Source organism: Globicephala melas, chromosome 15 (genome assembly GCF_963455315.2).
Source record: "Globicephala melas chromosome 15, mGloMel1.2, whole genome shotgun sequence".
Taxonomy (NCBI): domain Eukaryota; kingdom Metazoa; phylum Chordata; class Mammalia; order Artiodactyla; family Delphinidae; genus Globicephala; species Globicephala melas.
Window position 1 is genome coordinate 10,133,762 of NC_083328.1, and position 16,303 is coordinate 10,150,064.

The following is a 16,303-nucleotide window of genomic DNA, read 5'->3' on the forward strand; positions in this document are numbered from 1 at the left end:
CCATTTGGGTGTTTGAGATTCTGCATCTGAAGAGCAAGACCTCAAAGGGACACAAGGAGACACACCATCGTTCTTCCCCTCTCCCCCCTTCATTCTCCCTGCCTTCATTCTTCCCTCCCTGCCCCCTTCATTTCCCCCTCCCCCTTCATCCTCCCCCTCTCCCCTCTCCCTTTCAGTTTCCCCCTCCCCACTTCATTCCCCTCCTTCTGGCTTCATTCTTTCCTCATTGGACCAAGCACAGTTTGACCCTACTCTGGCCAGGGCTAATTTGCACAGCCTAATTCTGTTGTCTGACAAGCCTAGAGCCCTGGGTACCTGATGGGAATATGGGCTGCTCTGGTCATAGGTACACACACATTGAGTTCAACCTTTTCCCTTTCAGAAAAAATGAAAACCGTACTTAGCCGTGTGAATGTGGCGAGGTTTTTGGCAACCAACCTTCAATTTTCACCTCAGCTTCAGGGTCCTCACTCATTTCTGAAGGGGCAAGCTGAGTAGAATCTTGAAAAAAAAAATTTCTAAAATGACATTCATTGTTTATGTATTCTCATGTTCCAACATTTTACTGCTCCTCTACTCAAAAAGTCGCTTATCCTGGCATTTTAAGTACATTTTATATTTACTAAACATAGAGGTATAAACATAAAGGTAATTTTAATTTTAAAAAGGATAATAGGGTAATAAAGGATAATCTTATAAGGGATAAGAGGAGATAAGAAACTTTCAGATATTATCAAATAATATGAAGTTACTCGCAGTAATGGACACAGACTATCCTTCTATTTGAGCTAATGGAATACGTGTGGTCCTAGTGTTTTGTGGTTGTTATCGGGAATTACTAGGATTCAAAAAAAGCCATTTCCTCCTTTCTTATCCTGCCAGCAGCCCCCAGGTGATTCGTGGTCTATTATTACATGGACGCATGTAATGTACATGACATATACATGCTCAGTGAAATACGCCAATCACAAAAAAGCAAATATCATACGATTTCACTTATATGAGGCACCTGAAGTACCTAATTGAGTTTTCTGGTGGATAAGAATTATGACATATACATTAAGTTCTACATATAGACAAAAGCCTGGCTAGCTTACCTCGCCTAACTCTAGCTCATTTTAGAAAGATTTGTCAAATCTTACATTAATTGTTAGCAAAAGACTAGAATGCAAACTGTTTTGATATTGTACCATCGTTACGTAGGATGTAACCTTTGGGGAAAAACAGGTGAAGGTACATTGGACTGCTCTGTACTATTCTTGCAGCTTCTTGTGAATCTATAATTATTTTAAAATAAAAAGGTTTTAGGGAGTTCCCTGGTGGCCTCGTGGTTAGAATTCTGGGCTCTCACTGCCGTGGCCTAGGGTATAATCTCTGGTTGGGGAACTGAGATCCCACAGGCTGTGCAGTGTGGCCCCATCCTGCCCCAGATAAATAAATAAATAATAAAAAAAATAAAAGGACTGACATAAAATAAAAAGGTTTTAAAAATCAAACAAATTCAGCTCTATTGTAAATGGGCTTCCCACAATATCGTGATAATAAAAAAATCTGTTTAGATATGAACTATTTCGAGGGCCAACATCCCACGAAAACTTTCTGATTCTAATTCAGCACCCGTTCTACAACTGACCCCTACACAGGTCTTCTTCTTTCCAAATATTGTACTATCCATCCATTAAAAAATGACCAAACAATACCTTAACAGGCTTTTACAAAGGAGAGTAAAATGACATAAGGGAGGAACAGATTTAAACTCAATTCAAAATAATTGTCCTCCTTTACATCCAGAGAAGGTCAGAGATTGAGTTAAAGAAAAGAAACAAAAGATTAATGGAAGAATCCTGACACACGCTACAACATGGATGAATCCTGAGAACATTATGCTCAGTGAAATAAGCTAGTCACAAAAAGACAAATACCGTATGATTCCACTTATATGAGATACCAAAGTAGTCAAATTCATAGAGACAGAAAGTAGAATAGGGGTTGCCAGAAGGGAAAATGGGGGAGTTGTTGTTTAATACGGATAGATTTGCAAGATGAAAAGTTCTGGAGATCTTCTTCCCAACAATGTAAATATACTCAGCACTACCAAACTGCACACTTCACAGTGGTTAAGATGGTAAATTGTATGTTATGTGTTTTTTTTTAACCACAATGAAAAGACGTAATTTAGAAAAATAAACAGGAGTTAAATAATGACAGAGTCCGCTTGTCTTCTTGGTTCTAAAGCAATGAAGTTCAAAATGAATTTGAATTTAATTTTCAAATTCAATTACTTCAGTGCAGAAGAATGATGGCTCTCTGAAAGGAAAGCAAACAAGGCAGAAATACAAATTTTAAAAAAGAAATCATTTAAGAACAATGCAAATAATTCAAGACCCCCACAGGAATATACATGCAATACTTCGACTCCCTAATATCAAATTCACACAAACGATCCTTTCTTTACGTTTTTTCCTTTGTTTTTATCTGTGCTTTGGAAAAATTTCAAATACAGAAAAGCAGAGAGATGGCATCATGAAGCCATGTGCCCGTCCCTCAGCGCCAACAGTCATCAACTCGCGTCATCCCGTTTTATCCGTGCCCACCCCACCCAGCACTGGTAGTTTAAAGTAAATCCCAGAATTCAGTGTGCAAATATTGCATAACTACAGGCAGGTACATAAGTAAAGTCTCTTCCTTTAACATTACCGTGATATTGCGATGACCCCTCCAAATGAACAATTATTCTTTATCATCATCTCATAGCTAGGCATTGTTCAAATTTCCTCAATTGTCTCATAAATGTCTTCTCTTAAAAAAAACCTTTATATTTGGAAATAGTTTTAAACACAGAAAAGTTGCAAAAATAAAATAGTACAAAGAAGATCCATCTACCCTTTACTCAGATAACATGATGTTAACAATTTACCCTGTTGGTAATCTTTGTCTCTCCCTCCCCCCACCCCCATCTCTCTATATACTCTCTATATAGAGAGATAGATGTATATACACACACTTTTTTTTCCTGAAGCATTTGAGGGAAAGGTACATACATTATGGACCTTTATCTCTGAACACTTCCGTGACTATTTCCTTAGAATAGGGATATTCGCTTATACGATCACAGTATAAACTCACAGAATTTAACATGTGAGACAATTTTATTTATTCTACCGTTCGTATTCCAACTTTGTCAGTTGCCCAAATGTTCATTATAGCCTTTCCCTTTCAGTAGGGGATCCGGTTTGGGGGGTCAGGTCTTGTTTTTAGCTGCCACGTCTCCTTTAACCTTGAATGGTTCCATAGTCTGTCTTCGTTTTTTATGGCATTCCATTTCTGAAGATTTGAGCCCCCTCCTTCCCCCTCTTCCCCTCCCCACTAGAATGTTCCTCATTCTGAGTTTGTCTGATGTTTCCTCATGGTTAAGACTCAGGTCTTGCATTCTCAGCCAGAACACTGCCTAGATGGCGATGTGTCCTTCTCAGCATATCACATATACAGGCACCTGGAATTGGGGGCTGGCAGGATTTTGAGTTGACAGGTCTCATCCTGCTGTGAAAAAATAAACCACCTAGGGGCCAATATACAGAGGCCATCTTTGGTTCATTTCTAGAAAACCATGTAACTTCAACGTTGCATCATCAAACTGGTCAGGCTGTGTAACACACAGTCACGAATGTGACAAAGATCAAATCACTTACATATAAAAGCAAGTCACGCACCCATGTTGAATCTCATTGCATGACTTTACCAAACAGAAGTTGAGGTAAGTAATTTAAAAAAACAAAAACAAATTGCCTCGTGTTAGGCTCAAGCCTAAGCAAGATCAAGATTACATTCTTGTCCTCCACTTCCATTCCAAAAAGTAAAAAAAAAAAAAACCAAAACAACCCAGAACTAAATATCACACACAGTAAATTCAGTGTAGATTAACTTAAAATACTGACATGCTCTGGAAAGTGGGCGTGGAGGAACAGACCTTTGAAATACTTCAAATGAGGAATTTTTTGAAGGACCTGCTTTGGAGCACAAATTTCATCATCAAATTTGGGTTAGAGATATGGATTCATAGCCATTCCATAAAGAAAAAAGGCAAAATTACAAATAAGTGAATGGCAATGAAATTCTGACACCTGCTACAACATGGAAGAAACTTGAAGACATTACACCTAGTGAAATAATCCAGTCACAAAAGGATAAATACTGTCTGATTCCAGTTATATGAGGCGCCAAGAATAGGCAAATTCATAGAGACAGAAAGTAGAATGGGGGTTGCCAGGGGCTGAGAGGAAGGGAATGGGGAGTCAGTGCTTAGTGGGGACAGTTTCTGTTTGTGATGATGAAGAAGTTCTGGAGATGGATGGTAGTAATGGTCACACAACACTGTGAATGTACTTAATGTCACTGACCTGTGCATTTAAAAATGGTTAAAACTGCAAATTTTATGTTACGTATATTCTACCACAATAATAATTTTTTTTTTTTTTTTTTTTTTTTTGGCTGCACCGTATGGATTGCGGGATCTTCATTCCCTGACCAGGGATCGAATGCGGGGCCTCGCCAGTGAGAGCACTGAGTCCCAACCACTGGACTGCCAGGGAATTTCCACAATAATAATTTTTTAAAAAGGAAATGAGTGCTAAGATGACCAGTATCAATTTACCAAGAGGACAAGGGCTCTCAGGTAAATTTATTCACAGTTATAGCAAAAATATTCCTGGTCTAGAGTTTTGACAACAAAAATCCTATGTACTGAATGGGTATCAAATGTGTTCAAAATGATCTGATAATCAGTGCTTTCAAGTCAAAAGTCAAAATTAATCACAAATTTTATTTTATACAGATTATACAGGTTAATCTTACATTGAATTTGCTTTCTAAAAACTGAGATATAATTCACATACCATAAAATTCATCCTTTTAAAGTGTACAGTTCAGTGGTTTTCCATATATTCACAAGGTAGTACAACCATCATCACTATTTCTAGAACATTTCCATCACCCCCAAAAGAATCCCTGTGCCCACTGGGGGTCACTCCTCACTCCCTGCTCTCTTCAGACTCTGTAACCACTAATGGACTTTCTGTCTCTACAGATTTGCCTGTTCTGGACATTTCATATAAATGGAATCATACAATATGTACCTTTTCGTGTCTGGCTTCTTTCACTCAGCATTGTGTGTTCAAGGTTCATTCATGTTACAGTGTGTATCGGCACTTCATTATTTTTAATGGCTGAATAATATTCCGTTGTATGGATCGATCACATTTTGTTTCTCCATTCATCAGCTTATGGATACTTGGGTTGTGTCCACCTTTTGGTTATTAAGAATAATGTATACGTTTTTCTGTGGACATACATTTTCTCTTGGGAAAATGTAGAATTGGATATGTATCTAAGAGTGGAACTGCTGGATCATATGTTCCTCATTTAGCATTTTGAGGAACTGCCAAACTATTTTGAAAAGGAGCGGTACCATTTTACATTCCCAGCAGCAATGTACGAGGATTCTAATTTCTCCGCATCTTCACCAGCACTTGCTACTGTCTGCTTTTTTTTTATTATTTATTTTATTTTTTTTTTTGAGGTACGCGGGCCTCTCACTGCTGTGGCCTCTCCCGTTGTGGAGCACAGGCTCCGGACACGCAGGCTCAGCGGCCATGGCTCATGGGCCCAGCCACTGCACGGCATGTGGGATCTTCCCGGACCGGGGCACGAACCCGTGTCCTCTGCATCGGCAGGCGGACTCTCAACCACTGCGCCACCAGGGAAGCCCCACCCATTTTTAAATTGGGTAGTTTGTATTTTTATTATTGTGTTGAAAGAGTTCTTATATATTCTGGATGCTAGGTCTTTATCAGATATATAATTTGCACATGTTTTCTCTCAATCTGTTTGTGGTCTTTTCACTTTTTGGATAATATTCCTTGAAGCACAAGAGTTTTTAATTTTGCCGAAGTTCAGTTTGTCTTTTTTCTTCTTCGGCTGCTCGTGCTTTAGATTTTATATCTAAGAGACCATTGTCTAATCCAAGGTCACAAAGATATACGTCTGTGTTTCTCCTAAGAGCACTGTAGTTTTAGCTCTTATACTTAGGTCTTTGATCCATTTTGAGTTTTAAAAAAAATTTATTCATTATTTTTGGCTGCATTGGGTCCTCGTTGCTGCATGCAGGCTTTCTCTAGTTGCGGCGAGCGGGGGCTACCCTTTGTTGCAGTGTGTGTGCTTCTCATTGCAGTGGCCTCTCTTGTTGCAGAGCACAGGCTCTAGGCGCATGTACCTCAGTAGTTGTGGCACCTGGGCTTCAGTAGTTGTCGCTTGTGGGCTCTAGAGCACCGGCTCAGTAGTTTTGGCACACGGGCTTAGTTGCTCCACAGCACGTGGGATCTTCCTGGACCAGGGCTCGAACCCATGTCCCCTGCACTGGCAGGCGGATTCCCAACCACTGCGCCACCAGGGAAGTCCCGAGTTCATCTTTTTTAATATTGTGTGAGGTAGAGGTCCAAATTGATCTTTTTGCAGGTGGATATCCAGTTCTTCCAGCACCATTTTTTGAAAAGACTATTCTTTCCCCATTGACTAGTCTTGGGAACCCTTGTTGAAAATCAACTGAATATAAAAATATTGGTTTATTTCTGTACTCTCCATTCTATTCCATTGATTCATATGTCTATCCTCATGCCAGTACCACGGAATACTGATAATGACAGCTTTGTAGTAGGTTTTGAAATCAGGAAGTACACATCTTCCAACTTCGTTCTTTTTCAAGATTGTTTTGGCTCTTCAGGGTCCCTTGCATTTCCATATAAATCGTAGGAAAGTTTTCCAATCCATGAACACAGGATGTCTTTACATTTATTTAGTTCCTTAATTTCTTTCAACACTGTTTTGTAGTTTTTTGTTTTTGTTTGTTTTATAAAATAGTGCAGCCACTTTTTAAAAAATATTTATTTATTTATTTGGCTGTGCTGGGTCTTCGTTGCGGCATGCGGGATCTTTAGTTGTGGCACGCTAACTCTTAGTTGCAGCATGTGGGATCTAGTTCCCTGACCAGGGATCGAACCCGGGCCCCCTGGATTGGGAGCATGGAGTCTTAGCCACTGGACCACGAGGGAAGTCCCTGTTGTGTAGTTTTCAGTGTCCAAGTCTTACACTTCTTTGGTTAAATTTATTCCTAAGTATTGCATTCTTTTTGATGTTGTGGTAAATGGACTTCTTTAAAATTTCAGTTTTTGATTGTTCATTGCTAACATATGGATATACAATTGATTTTTGTATATTGACCTTGTATCCTGCAACCTTGCTAAACTTATTTATTAGCTCTAATTTGTGTGTGTATTCCTTGGGATTTTCTATATACAAGATCATGTCATCTGCAAACAAATAGTTTTACATCTTCCTTTCCAATCCGGATGCCTTTTTTATCTTACCTAATTGCCCTGCCTAGGACCTCCAGTACAATGTTGAAAAGAAGTGGCAAGTGTCTTGTTCCTGGTCTTAGGGGGAAAGCCTTCCGTCTTATTAAGTATGACATGAGCTATGTAGGTTTTCTGTAGATGCTTTTAATTATGTTGAGAAAGTTCCCTTGGATTCCTAATTTGAGTGGTTTTTTTTTCTTTTTTTTAATCACGAAAGGGTATTAGATTTTGTCAAATGCCTTTTTCCTACATCTATGGGCATAATCATGTGGGTCTTGTCCTTTATTCATGATGTTGTTATTCCACTGATAGATTTTCATATGTTGAACTAATCTTTCCTTCCTAGGATCAATCCCACTTGGTCATTGTATGGTCAGGCCATTCAAGATGGCTGTTCTTCTGTTCTCTGTACATGCCCAGCTCGACAAGTCCCTGCTTCACTCACATGACTACCCAGTCCTCCTAATTATAGGGCTTAGTTAGTAACTGGTACATGCTTGCCCCCTGCCCCAGCGCTGTGTTCCTGATGAGCCAACCTGATGTCGCTTCCCTCTATAAATGGTAGCCTCCTTCTCCTCCAAGCAGTAAAGGTTGCGGTTACGTGCTGCCTACTGTTTGCCACACGGTGGGGTGTTGCTCCAGGACTTTGCTTCAGATGTGTAAGATTCCCCCTGTCCAATAAGCCACTGATGTCTCCGTTGCTGGGCTTTCTTTGGTCTCGAGGCTGGGCAACTACAAGGCTTGCAGGCCTGTGGGGTGCAGCCCAACAGTCATGATGTATAATCCTTTTTATATGTTCCTGGATTCATTTGCTAGCATTTTATTGAAAAAGTTTGTACGTCTATGAATAAGCGATATTTTTCTGTAGTTTTCTTGTGTTGTTTTTGTCTGGTTTTGGTATCAGGATGATACTGGCCTAACAGAATGAGTTTAGAAGTGTTCCCTCCTCTATCTTTTGTAAGAGTTTGTGAGGGACTTTATTATTTTTTTATTTGTTATTTTTTAAAATTTATTTATTTTATTTTTGGCTGCGTTGGGTCTTCATTGCTGCGTGAGGGCTTTCTCTAGTTGTGGTGAGCAGGGTCTACTCTTCGTTGCGGTGCCCGGGCTTCTCATTGGGGTGGCTTCTCTTGTTGCAGAGCACGGGCTCTAGGCATGCAGGCTTCAGTGGTTGTGGTGCACAGGCTTATTTACTCCGCGGTGTGTGGGATTTTCCCAGACCAGGGATCGAACCCATGTCCCCTGCCTTGGCAGGCAGAATCTTAACCACTGCGCCACCAGGGAAGTCCCGTGAAGGACTTTAAACACTTGGTAGAATTCACCAGTGAAGGCACCTGGTCCTGTGCTTTTGTTTGTAGGAAGTTTTTGAATTACTAATTCAAATTCTTGTTATATGACTATTCAAATTTTGTGTTTTATCCTTAGTCAGTTTCAGTAGTTTGTCCATTTCATCTAGGTTACTCGATTTGTTTGCGATAGGCTGATTGCCCCCCACAAAGATATCCAAAAACCTGTGAACAGATGATGTTACATGGCAAGGGGCAATTAGGTTGCAGATGGGATTAAGTGTGCTCATTGCTAACCTTCAGAAAAGATTATTTTGCATTATCCAGCTGGGCTCCATGTAATCGATGTACGGGGTATTTAAATGTGAAAAAGGGAAGCAGAAGAGTCAGTGTCGGAGTGGCGTGATTCGAGAAAGACTGTTAATTCCTTGATCTTGGGCTTTTGTATCCATGTTCCCTTGGGCCTGGAAGGCTTCTCTCCCATATCATGCAGTGTCAGCCAGGAAGAAAACAGAATGGTACTGATGCTCTGACATCCATCAGCATCAAGGAAGCCTGGGTGCACTATGTCTCAGCACAGCTTGTACTGTGCATTCTTCATTTCTGGGGACCCTGGAGATGGGGTCCCTGCACATGTAGAAGACCTATGGGATTTCCGTGGGCCAAGATGTTATGTGTGCACGTGTAAAAGTGTGTCGGAGGTCTTCCGAGAGATCTGTGTTGCAGGTGGATCGTGAGGGCCTGGTGGGGGTAGCTTCCGAGCACTGGTGGGGCCGTGTTCACTGGGGCTCCCTGGGGGCCAATCGCCCTTCTGAGCAAGTCACACTGATTGTCTCTTTGGATTTAAAAATATCTCCCTTACTTAAAGGATATAGACATCAATACTTCAGCATGTGAGTATTTAACCTAAATGGTTACAAAAACATTCAGTGCTATGGAATAGAGTCCACGATGTTAGGCAGTTTGGAACTTTTTGGCATCAAGAAGGAAGCTGTTCTACAAAGATCTCTTGAAGAGTTCTGTCATTTCCAAGCCAAGCAGGAGAAAGATTATAGATTCACACATTTAACGTAAATGTTTTTCTTCAAATAATGTACTTCTTTCTGAAAAATTAAAATAGATCAATTGCAGGTACATCTAACTTGTTCATTCCACTGATGCCTTTTGGAGCAGAATCTGTAAGTATCCTATCCCTGACTGTACACGATTTGATCAATACCAAGGGCATTTAAGTTCAAAAATATATTCTTGGGAGCCAAGACGTAATTTAATGAAAAGTAGTTTGTTCAAAACAACAGTAATTTAGAAACAAATGTTACACTGATTCTTCATAAGGGTCACATTCAACTCAGCAAGCACATTCGAGTGCTCAGTATGTAGAAAGCCCAGGCTTGGGGCTCCAGGGCAGGAGTAAGATGCTGTGTTTCCTGCCACTAGCTGAGGGAGTCCTGGCAAAAGCATAGATAGAACACAGCAGGTCACACTAAACGCTGGAAGCTCCCTGCAGGAGTTGAGATTCTGACTGTGCCCAGAAAGAAGCAGGGGAACTCCTCAGTGGTCTGCAGGGTGGGAAGGGAGTCACAGGGAGGGATCAGCTTATATAAAAGCCCCGTGGAAGGTGGATTCAGGGCACGTTCAAGGAATCACAGACCAAGCTGTGTGTCTGAAGAGCCCAGGGAGGGTGATGGAGGCAGATGAAATAGGAGGGGAGACCAGAAAGAGCAGTAGGAACGTGGAAGGAAACTGGGACTTTACGGGTGGTAAGGAGTCACAGACAGTGTGAGTGGGGGACAGAGGTGGACAGATCCCAGTTTTCAGAGAACAAGTGATTGGGGTGGGGTGTGTGGGATGGATTGAAAAGAGATCCTCTGCTCAGAGGGAAGGAGACTGGTCACAAGGGACAGGCCAGGCGGGGGCGGACGAGGGTGGGGTGGGGTTGGCCCAGGACAGAGCAATTACCACAGAACTTCCACTGGTCTCTGCCTTTAGATATTTTGAAACAATTTTTTTAGCAAAAGTTTCAGAGCTACGTAATGCTGCAGAAAATTTTTCAAAGTTAAGATTTTGTAGGAAACATTTCTGATCCGATAATGTTTGAGGATGTGACTGCAAATCGTCCTGCACTCTGTCTCCATTCCCAGTGGAGCTGGAAGATGGAGAAAGACTCTGAACACCGTACGGCAGTCACAGCGACATGATGGTACCATATCGTCAAACTGACATCACGCTGGGGTCCAGCGGGATTTTGGTCTTTAGGTAGAGAACCAAGCCACCTAACTGCACACAGCACCCACCTGTGCCATGTTTGGAAAGTTTGTGTATTTGGTAACAATTGTCTTCTCCCCGTTGAACTTGTATGCTGCCAATGAAACAACTATTAAGAAAAGGCACTTGATGGACTTCCCTGGTGGCTCAGTGGTTATGAATCCACCTCCAATGCAGGGAACATGGGTTTGAGCCCTGGTCCGGGAAGATCCCACATGCCGCGGAGCAACTAAGCCCATGTGCCACAACTACTGAGCCTGTGCTCTAGAGCCCGTGAGCAACAACTACTGAGCCTGCGTGCTACCACTACTGAAGTGTGTGTGCCTAGAGCTCGTGCTTCACAACGAGAAGCCACTGAAATGAGAAGCCCACGCACGGCAATGAAGAGTAGCCACCACTCGCTGCAACTAGAGAAAGCCCGCGCACAGCAACAAAGACCCAACGCAGCCAAAAATAAATTAATTAATTAATTTTTTAAAAAAAAAAGAAAAGGCACTTGAATTTCTTAACTCATCTCCATCTCTTTTAACACTTACTATTTTCTCAGCAACCTAGGGGACACACTGGACAGAAGAGAATTAAGGCGGGAATATTTTAGATCACACAAAATAATATTTAACAGACAAACTCTAGTAAAATGCAGCCTGAAATGTCTTTACATTCACGGATGCCCAGAATCATGTGGATTCAGGCTAAGTATCAATACAATCTATTTTATGACTGTAAAGTTGTTTCCCCTAATGGCCGTGTGTTAGATCCTGGGTAAGTGTACATGGATCTTTACGACTCTTTTCCTGTTTTCCAGATGGGTGCTAATTAAAATTTTCCATCACAGATAACTTCTAAAGAAGAAAATTATTATAAAATGATATTACCTTGCATACTATATTCATAGTAATTAGGATCTTCTGATTCTTTCTTGACTGACATAACTGTTGCTTTCGGTGAAATGCCTTTGAACGCAATGGAAATTATAAAATTATGTGTTAGGTTAGACTTACGAACAGAGATATGACTGGTTAGTATATCTTCCAGGTTCTGTTTGGATCAACACAGCAACACGGCAATCAGCAAAAGAACTTGTAGCTCATGCAGTAGGAACAAATGGTTTATCCATATAAAAATATAAATATAAAATAATAATAAAACAACATAAAGCAAAGAAGGAAGGGAGGAGAGATGGATGGAAGGAAGGAGGAAAAGAAGGGAAGGAGAAAGAGGTCTAATTCCCAGTTTGGGGAAAGTTTCCCTTTCAAGATGGATGAATATGTACATGCATTTATATGCAATATAAGTATTGCAAATATTCTGCTGTAATGGGGCCCAAATTGGCACAGATAATCTTAATTTACTTACTACAACAAAATGAATTTCGAAACCTGGGGAAACTACATTGGTTAAACCAAAAGGCTTTATCAGGGAAAGGCGTAGTGGATGGCAAAAATTAGCCACAGATGTCTTCCATCCCAGTAGATACACCTGTTTGCAATGGAACTTTCCCACTCCTATTTTCTAGAAGTGGAAAACTACTTCACCTTTTGAATCTGGGCCTGGCCATGTGACTTGCTTTGGCCAGTGGGATGCAGGGAGAGGCTTGAAAAGTCCTCGTGCATCAGCGTCTGCTGTTTTTGGAGCGGAGTTGCCACGTGAATGAGCCTGGAGGATGTGAGACCAAGAGGAGAGGTAGGCCCAACTCTGGCAGCTGAGGCCTCGGCCTCGGGAGTGAGGCCAGCCCAGACCAGAAGGACGGCCTGGCCAACACACAGAATTGTAAGAAAGACTAAATTATTGTTTGAAGCCACTAAGTTCTGGGGTGCTCTTTTATACCGCACTAGATAACTGATATTGAAGTATACATATAATTTAACTGTGAAAGTTAATAGAAGCAAAAACAAAAATTGTGACAAGCTTGGGATTTCACTGTTCAGTGTTAATTTACAAGTTGGGGGAGGAGGTCTTCTGAAAACCTTTAACAGCTCTGTTGGCATAGGGATAGTAAGATTGGGTATTAACGAATGTGACTGTCAAAAAGAAAAATTTGTTAAACTGAGGAACAGAATGGACACGGCCGATGGCCATATCAGTGAAATGGATACTGCCCTTGAGCAAGTTGAGGAAATTGCTCAGAAGTGGGACAGAAAGGTAGTCTGATGGAAAGATTAAAGGAGAGCTCACAAATGGAGGTCTACTTGTGCATAAAAAAGAAAAAAGCTTTTTACATGTTTGTAAGTGATCTGAAAGAATCTGAAAGAGCTGTTGCCCTTAAAACGGGGATGGAATTTGAGGTGCAGTGAGATTTAAGAGAGATGGAGTTTTGAGAGGGGAGGAGTGAAGAGGAATTTTACTTATTACTACTTATTACACTACTTATTACCACTTGCTACACTGAATTTTTATTTAAAACATGTATAACTTTTGTAATTTATAGTAAAACTTTAAAGTACAAAGATTTGATAAATAGGTGACAGCTGGGCTGTCAAAGAAAAATTTCTTTTCAATGCAGGCAACTGAAAGCAGGTTTGCCGGTGCAGAATGCAGAATCGCTTCAGCCTTTCCTCAAAATATGAGGGGGGAGGGGGAAATTCAGAAGTTAAAACCATTTAAACGTCCTGTGCAGCAAGAGCTACACAAACATCACAGGAAATAAGGCCAATGGATGGTCAGCTCACAGAAGCCTGCAGGCACCTGGAAGCAACTCATATCACGAAATCCATGGTAGGAAGTCACATTATTAGGGATTGTTTACAGGGAATCACATCTCCAAAGAGAGGCCTCAACAAAAGAGGCCTTTTTTAAGGCTGGCGGGAAACACTCATCCACCCAATAGCTGGTGAGGACGGAAGGGAAGGCGGTAGGGCCGCGGGTCCTTGAAAGGGCCCCCCGGGGAGAGCCGACAACCCGTCACTCCCACCCCATTTGTTTTCCCGGTTTCTGAGAGGAGACTGTGGCTTGGGGGTTTTAAATTCTCTGTTACCAACAGACATGCAGGCAGAATGTATCTGAGCTTGGAAACGCATCCAAGGCTAAGATTAAAGGGCAAGCGTGTAAGGTGTGTCACGTGTAAGTGGGACGAAGACGCCACAGCTGAATTCTGTTGGCTGAAATATCTAGCTCCTTTTTGTGGACTTGTGTTGGTTTGACCTAGAATACCTACAATGGACAGGCGCTCTTTTCAGGCTGACGTTGAAGGTGGAGCTTCTACCAAGCACATGTTATCTGTGGATAGGAGTGACCCTGGGGTATGACAAGGGTGGGTTCAGGCTACTCCTGCCTCAACGGACTGGGGAGGCAGCTGAGCATAAACCACATCTCCCACCTTCGGCAAAGCTCGTGCTCTGACCTCCATCTCACTGGAGGTAACATCTCTCTTCGCCTCCTCTCTCCATCTTTTCTTTATATTGAATATTTTTCTTTTACATTATCTCAGATTTAACTTTAACTTTACATTTGGAACTGTTTATTTCTTATTTCTATGTTGCTTTTCTAAACATTATTAACTTCTCCTTTTACCCCGTACAGTCAGCTTGTGTTCATCTTTATCTTTTTGAGGTTTGAGTTTCAGTTTTATGTACTTATTTTAGGTTTTCTAACGTTTCTACTTCTAATGCTTTCAATACTTTTCCATCCCTTGAGTAAACATTTGAGTTAAAATTTTTTTTTTCTATTTTTAACCTTTAACATTTTTCCTTCTAATGCCTTTTTTTTTTTTTTTTTGAGGCGTGGAAGAGCAGGGATGGGGGTTAACTACTCTCACCATCAAAGAGGGATTTTTTTTCCCAATGTACATTGTCATAGTAATGTACGTCTATTGTAGAACATTTAGAAATGACAGAGTGTAAGAAAGCAATAAAATAAGCTATGTCCAAAAATAAAAACACTGCTTTATTCATAAATCAAATTCATAGTCCAAATGTGTATTCAAGACTTTTTACTCATTTAGCAGTCAAGTTCTAATTTCCATATAATTAAAATAATAACTTTGTCTACAAATATATCTACTTAATAACATCTTAGTACCTAATATTTATTGAATTAGAAGGCTTTTTTTTCTAGATATTTGAGTAAAATATGATTATTCTGCAAATAAGGCCCCCGTTGAGGTTCATTAGTGACCTATCCCCATTATCTTGTTGATTCTTTGGGATTTTCTACCCAAATATGGACCAATATATCATCTGCAAATTAAAGACAGTTTTAGTTTGTCATTCCCAATCCATATATCTTATATTTCCTTTTCTTGTCTTACTGCATTAGCTAGGACTTTTGGTATGATGTTGAAAGGGAGTGATGAGAGGGGACATCCTTGCTTTGCTCCTGATCTTAGTGGGAAAGATTCTAGTTTCTCAGCATGAAATATGATGTTAGCTGTAGGTTTTTGGTAAATTATTTTTAACAAGTTGAGGAAATTCCCCTCTATTCCTGGTTTACTGAAAGTCCCATTTTTAAGTAAAACAAACGAAAGGAGTCAAATAATGACCTGCTGAACACCTGATTCTACAAGCATCAGTGTACATACCAGAATCTTCCATGGGTTCAGTCTTCACACTTATGGGGGCACAGCTAAAAGGAGAAGGGAATGCTCGTCAAGATGGGCAGGGTGAGAACTGCCCAAAGGCATCTGGACACACTGAATCTAATCCCCAGATCTCCATACCATCATAGGTTCCCCTCCCCCCATCAAACTGAATGCAAAGCTACCTCAACTTTAATGTTGTAACAAATTATTAAGAAAGTTAAAGGTGTCAATGAATATATTCTCATAATCCCAAACATCCTTTTGAATAAAGAATATGTAACAAAATAACACATTCCATAGCCTAAAAACTAATACATTTGGGTTAGATGTGGACTTAATTTTTTATTTATCCCTTACCTTTCACTTGGTGATGTCACTGATCGCTCAGCATCTGTTATCAACCCAGGCACACCTGTGCATGAGTAAAAAGACACACGCTAGCCTCTGTCTGCACCTTGAAATATGACAACATTCAAAGGCATATAAAGGGAAAGCGAATACAAAGAGAACAGAATTCCTGGCTCTAGGTCATCATGGAACAGCAGTGGAGGAGAGACCAACTCAAAGCAGCCCCCAGGGCCTGGGCCATCTGTGTGGGCACAATGGGGGCCAAGGAGCAGACCTGTGCCGGAGCGACCTCTGGCAGGTTACTAAGCCTCCTCGTGCCTCAGTTTCCTCGTCTCAAAATGGTGGTTGGGTGAGGATTAATTAATACATGCAAAGTGCTTAGAACAGTGCCTATCACAAAATAAGTGTCAGCAGCAGCGATTACCGTTATTTCTATAATGACAATACAAGCCACCTGGGACAACAGTTACCTGGTCACCTGC

The 16,303-nt window shown here is 40.9% G+C and overlaps 1 protein-coding gene across 1 annotated transcript in view; it reads right to left on the reverse strand.

Moving 5' to 3' along the window:
- The window catches only part of LOC115861287 (general transcription factor II-I repeat domain-containing protein 2), a 52,874-nt gene that overhangs the window by 8,173 nt on the left and 28,398 nt on the right, over positions 1–16,303 (reverse strand). The window contains exons 7-10 of the mRNA XM_060284851.1: positions 15,831–15,885; positions 15,474–15,517; positions 11,833–11,910; positions 439–501 (exon numbers count right to left, since the gene is read on the reverse strand). Coding sequence (XP_060140834.1) covers positions 439–501; positions 11,833–11,910; positions 15,474–15,517; positions 15,831–15,885 — 240 coding nt within the window. The remainder of the gene's footprint in view (positions 1–438; positions 502–11,832; positions 11,911–15,473; positions 15,518–15,830; positions 15,886–16,303) is intronic.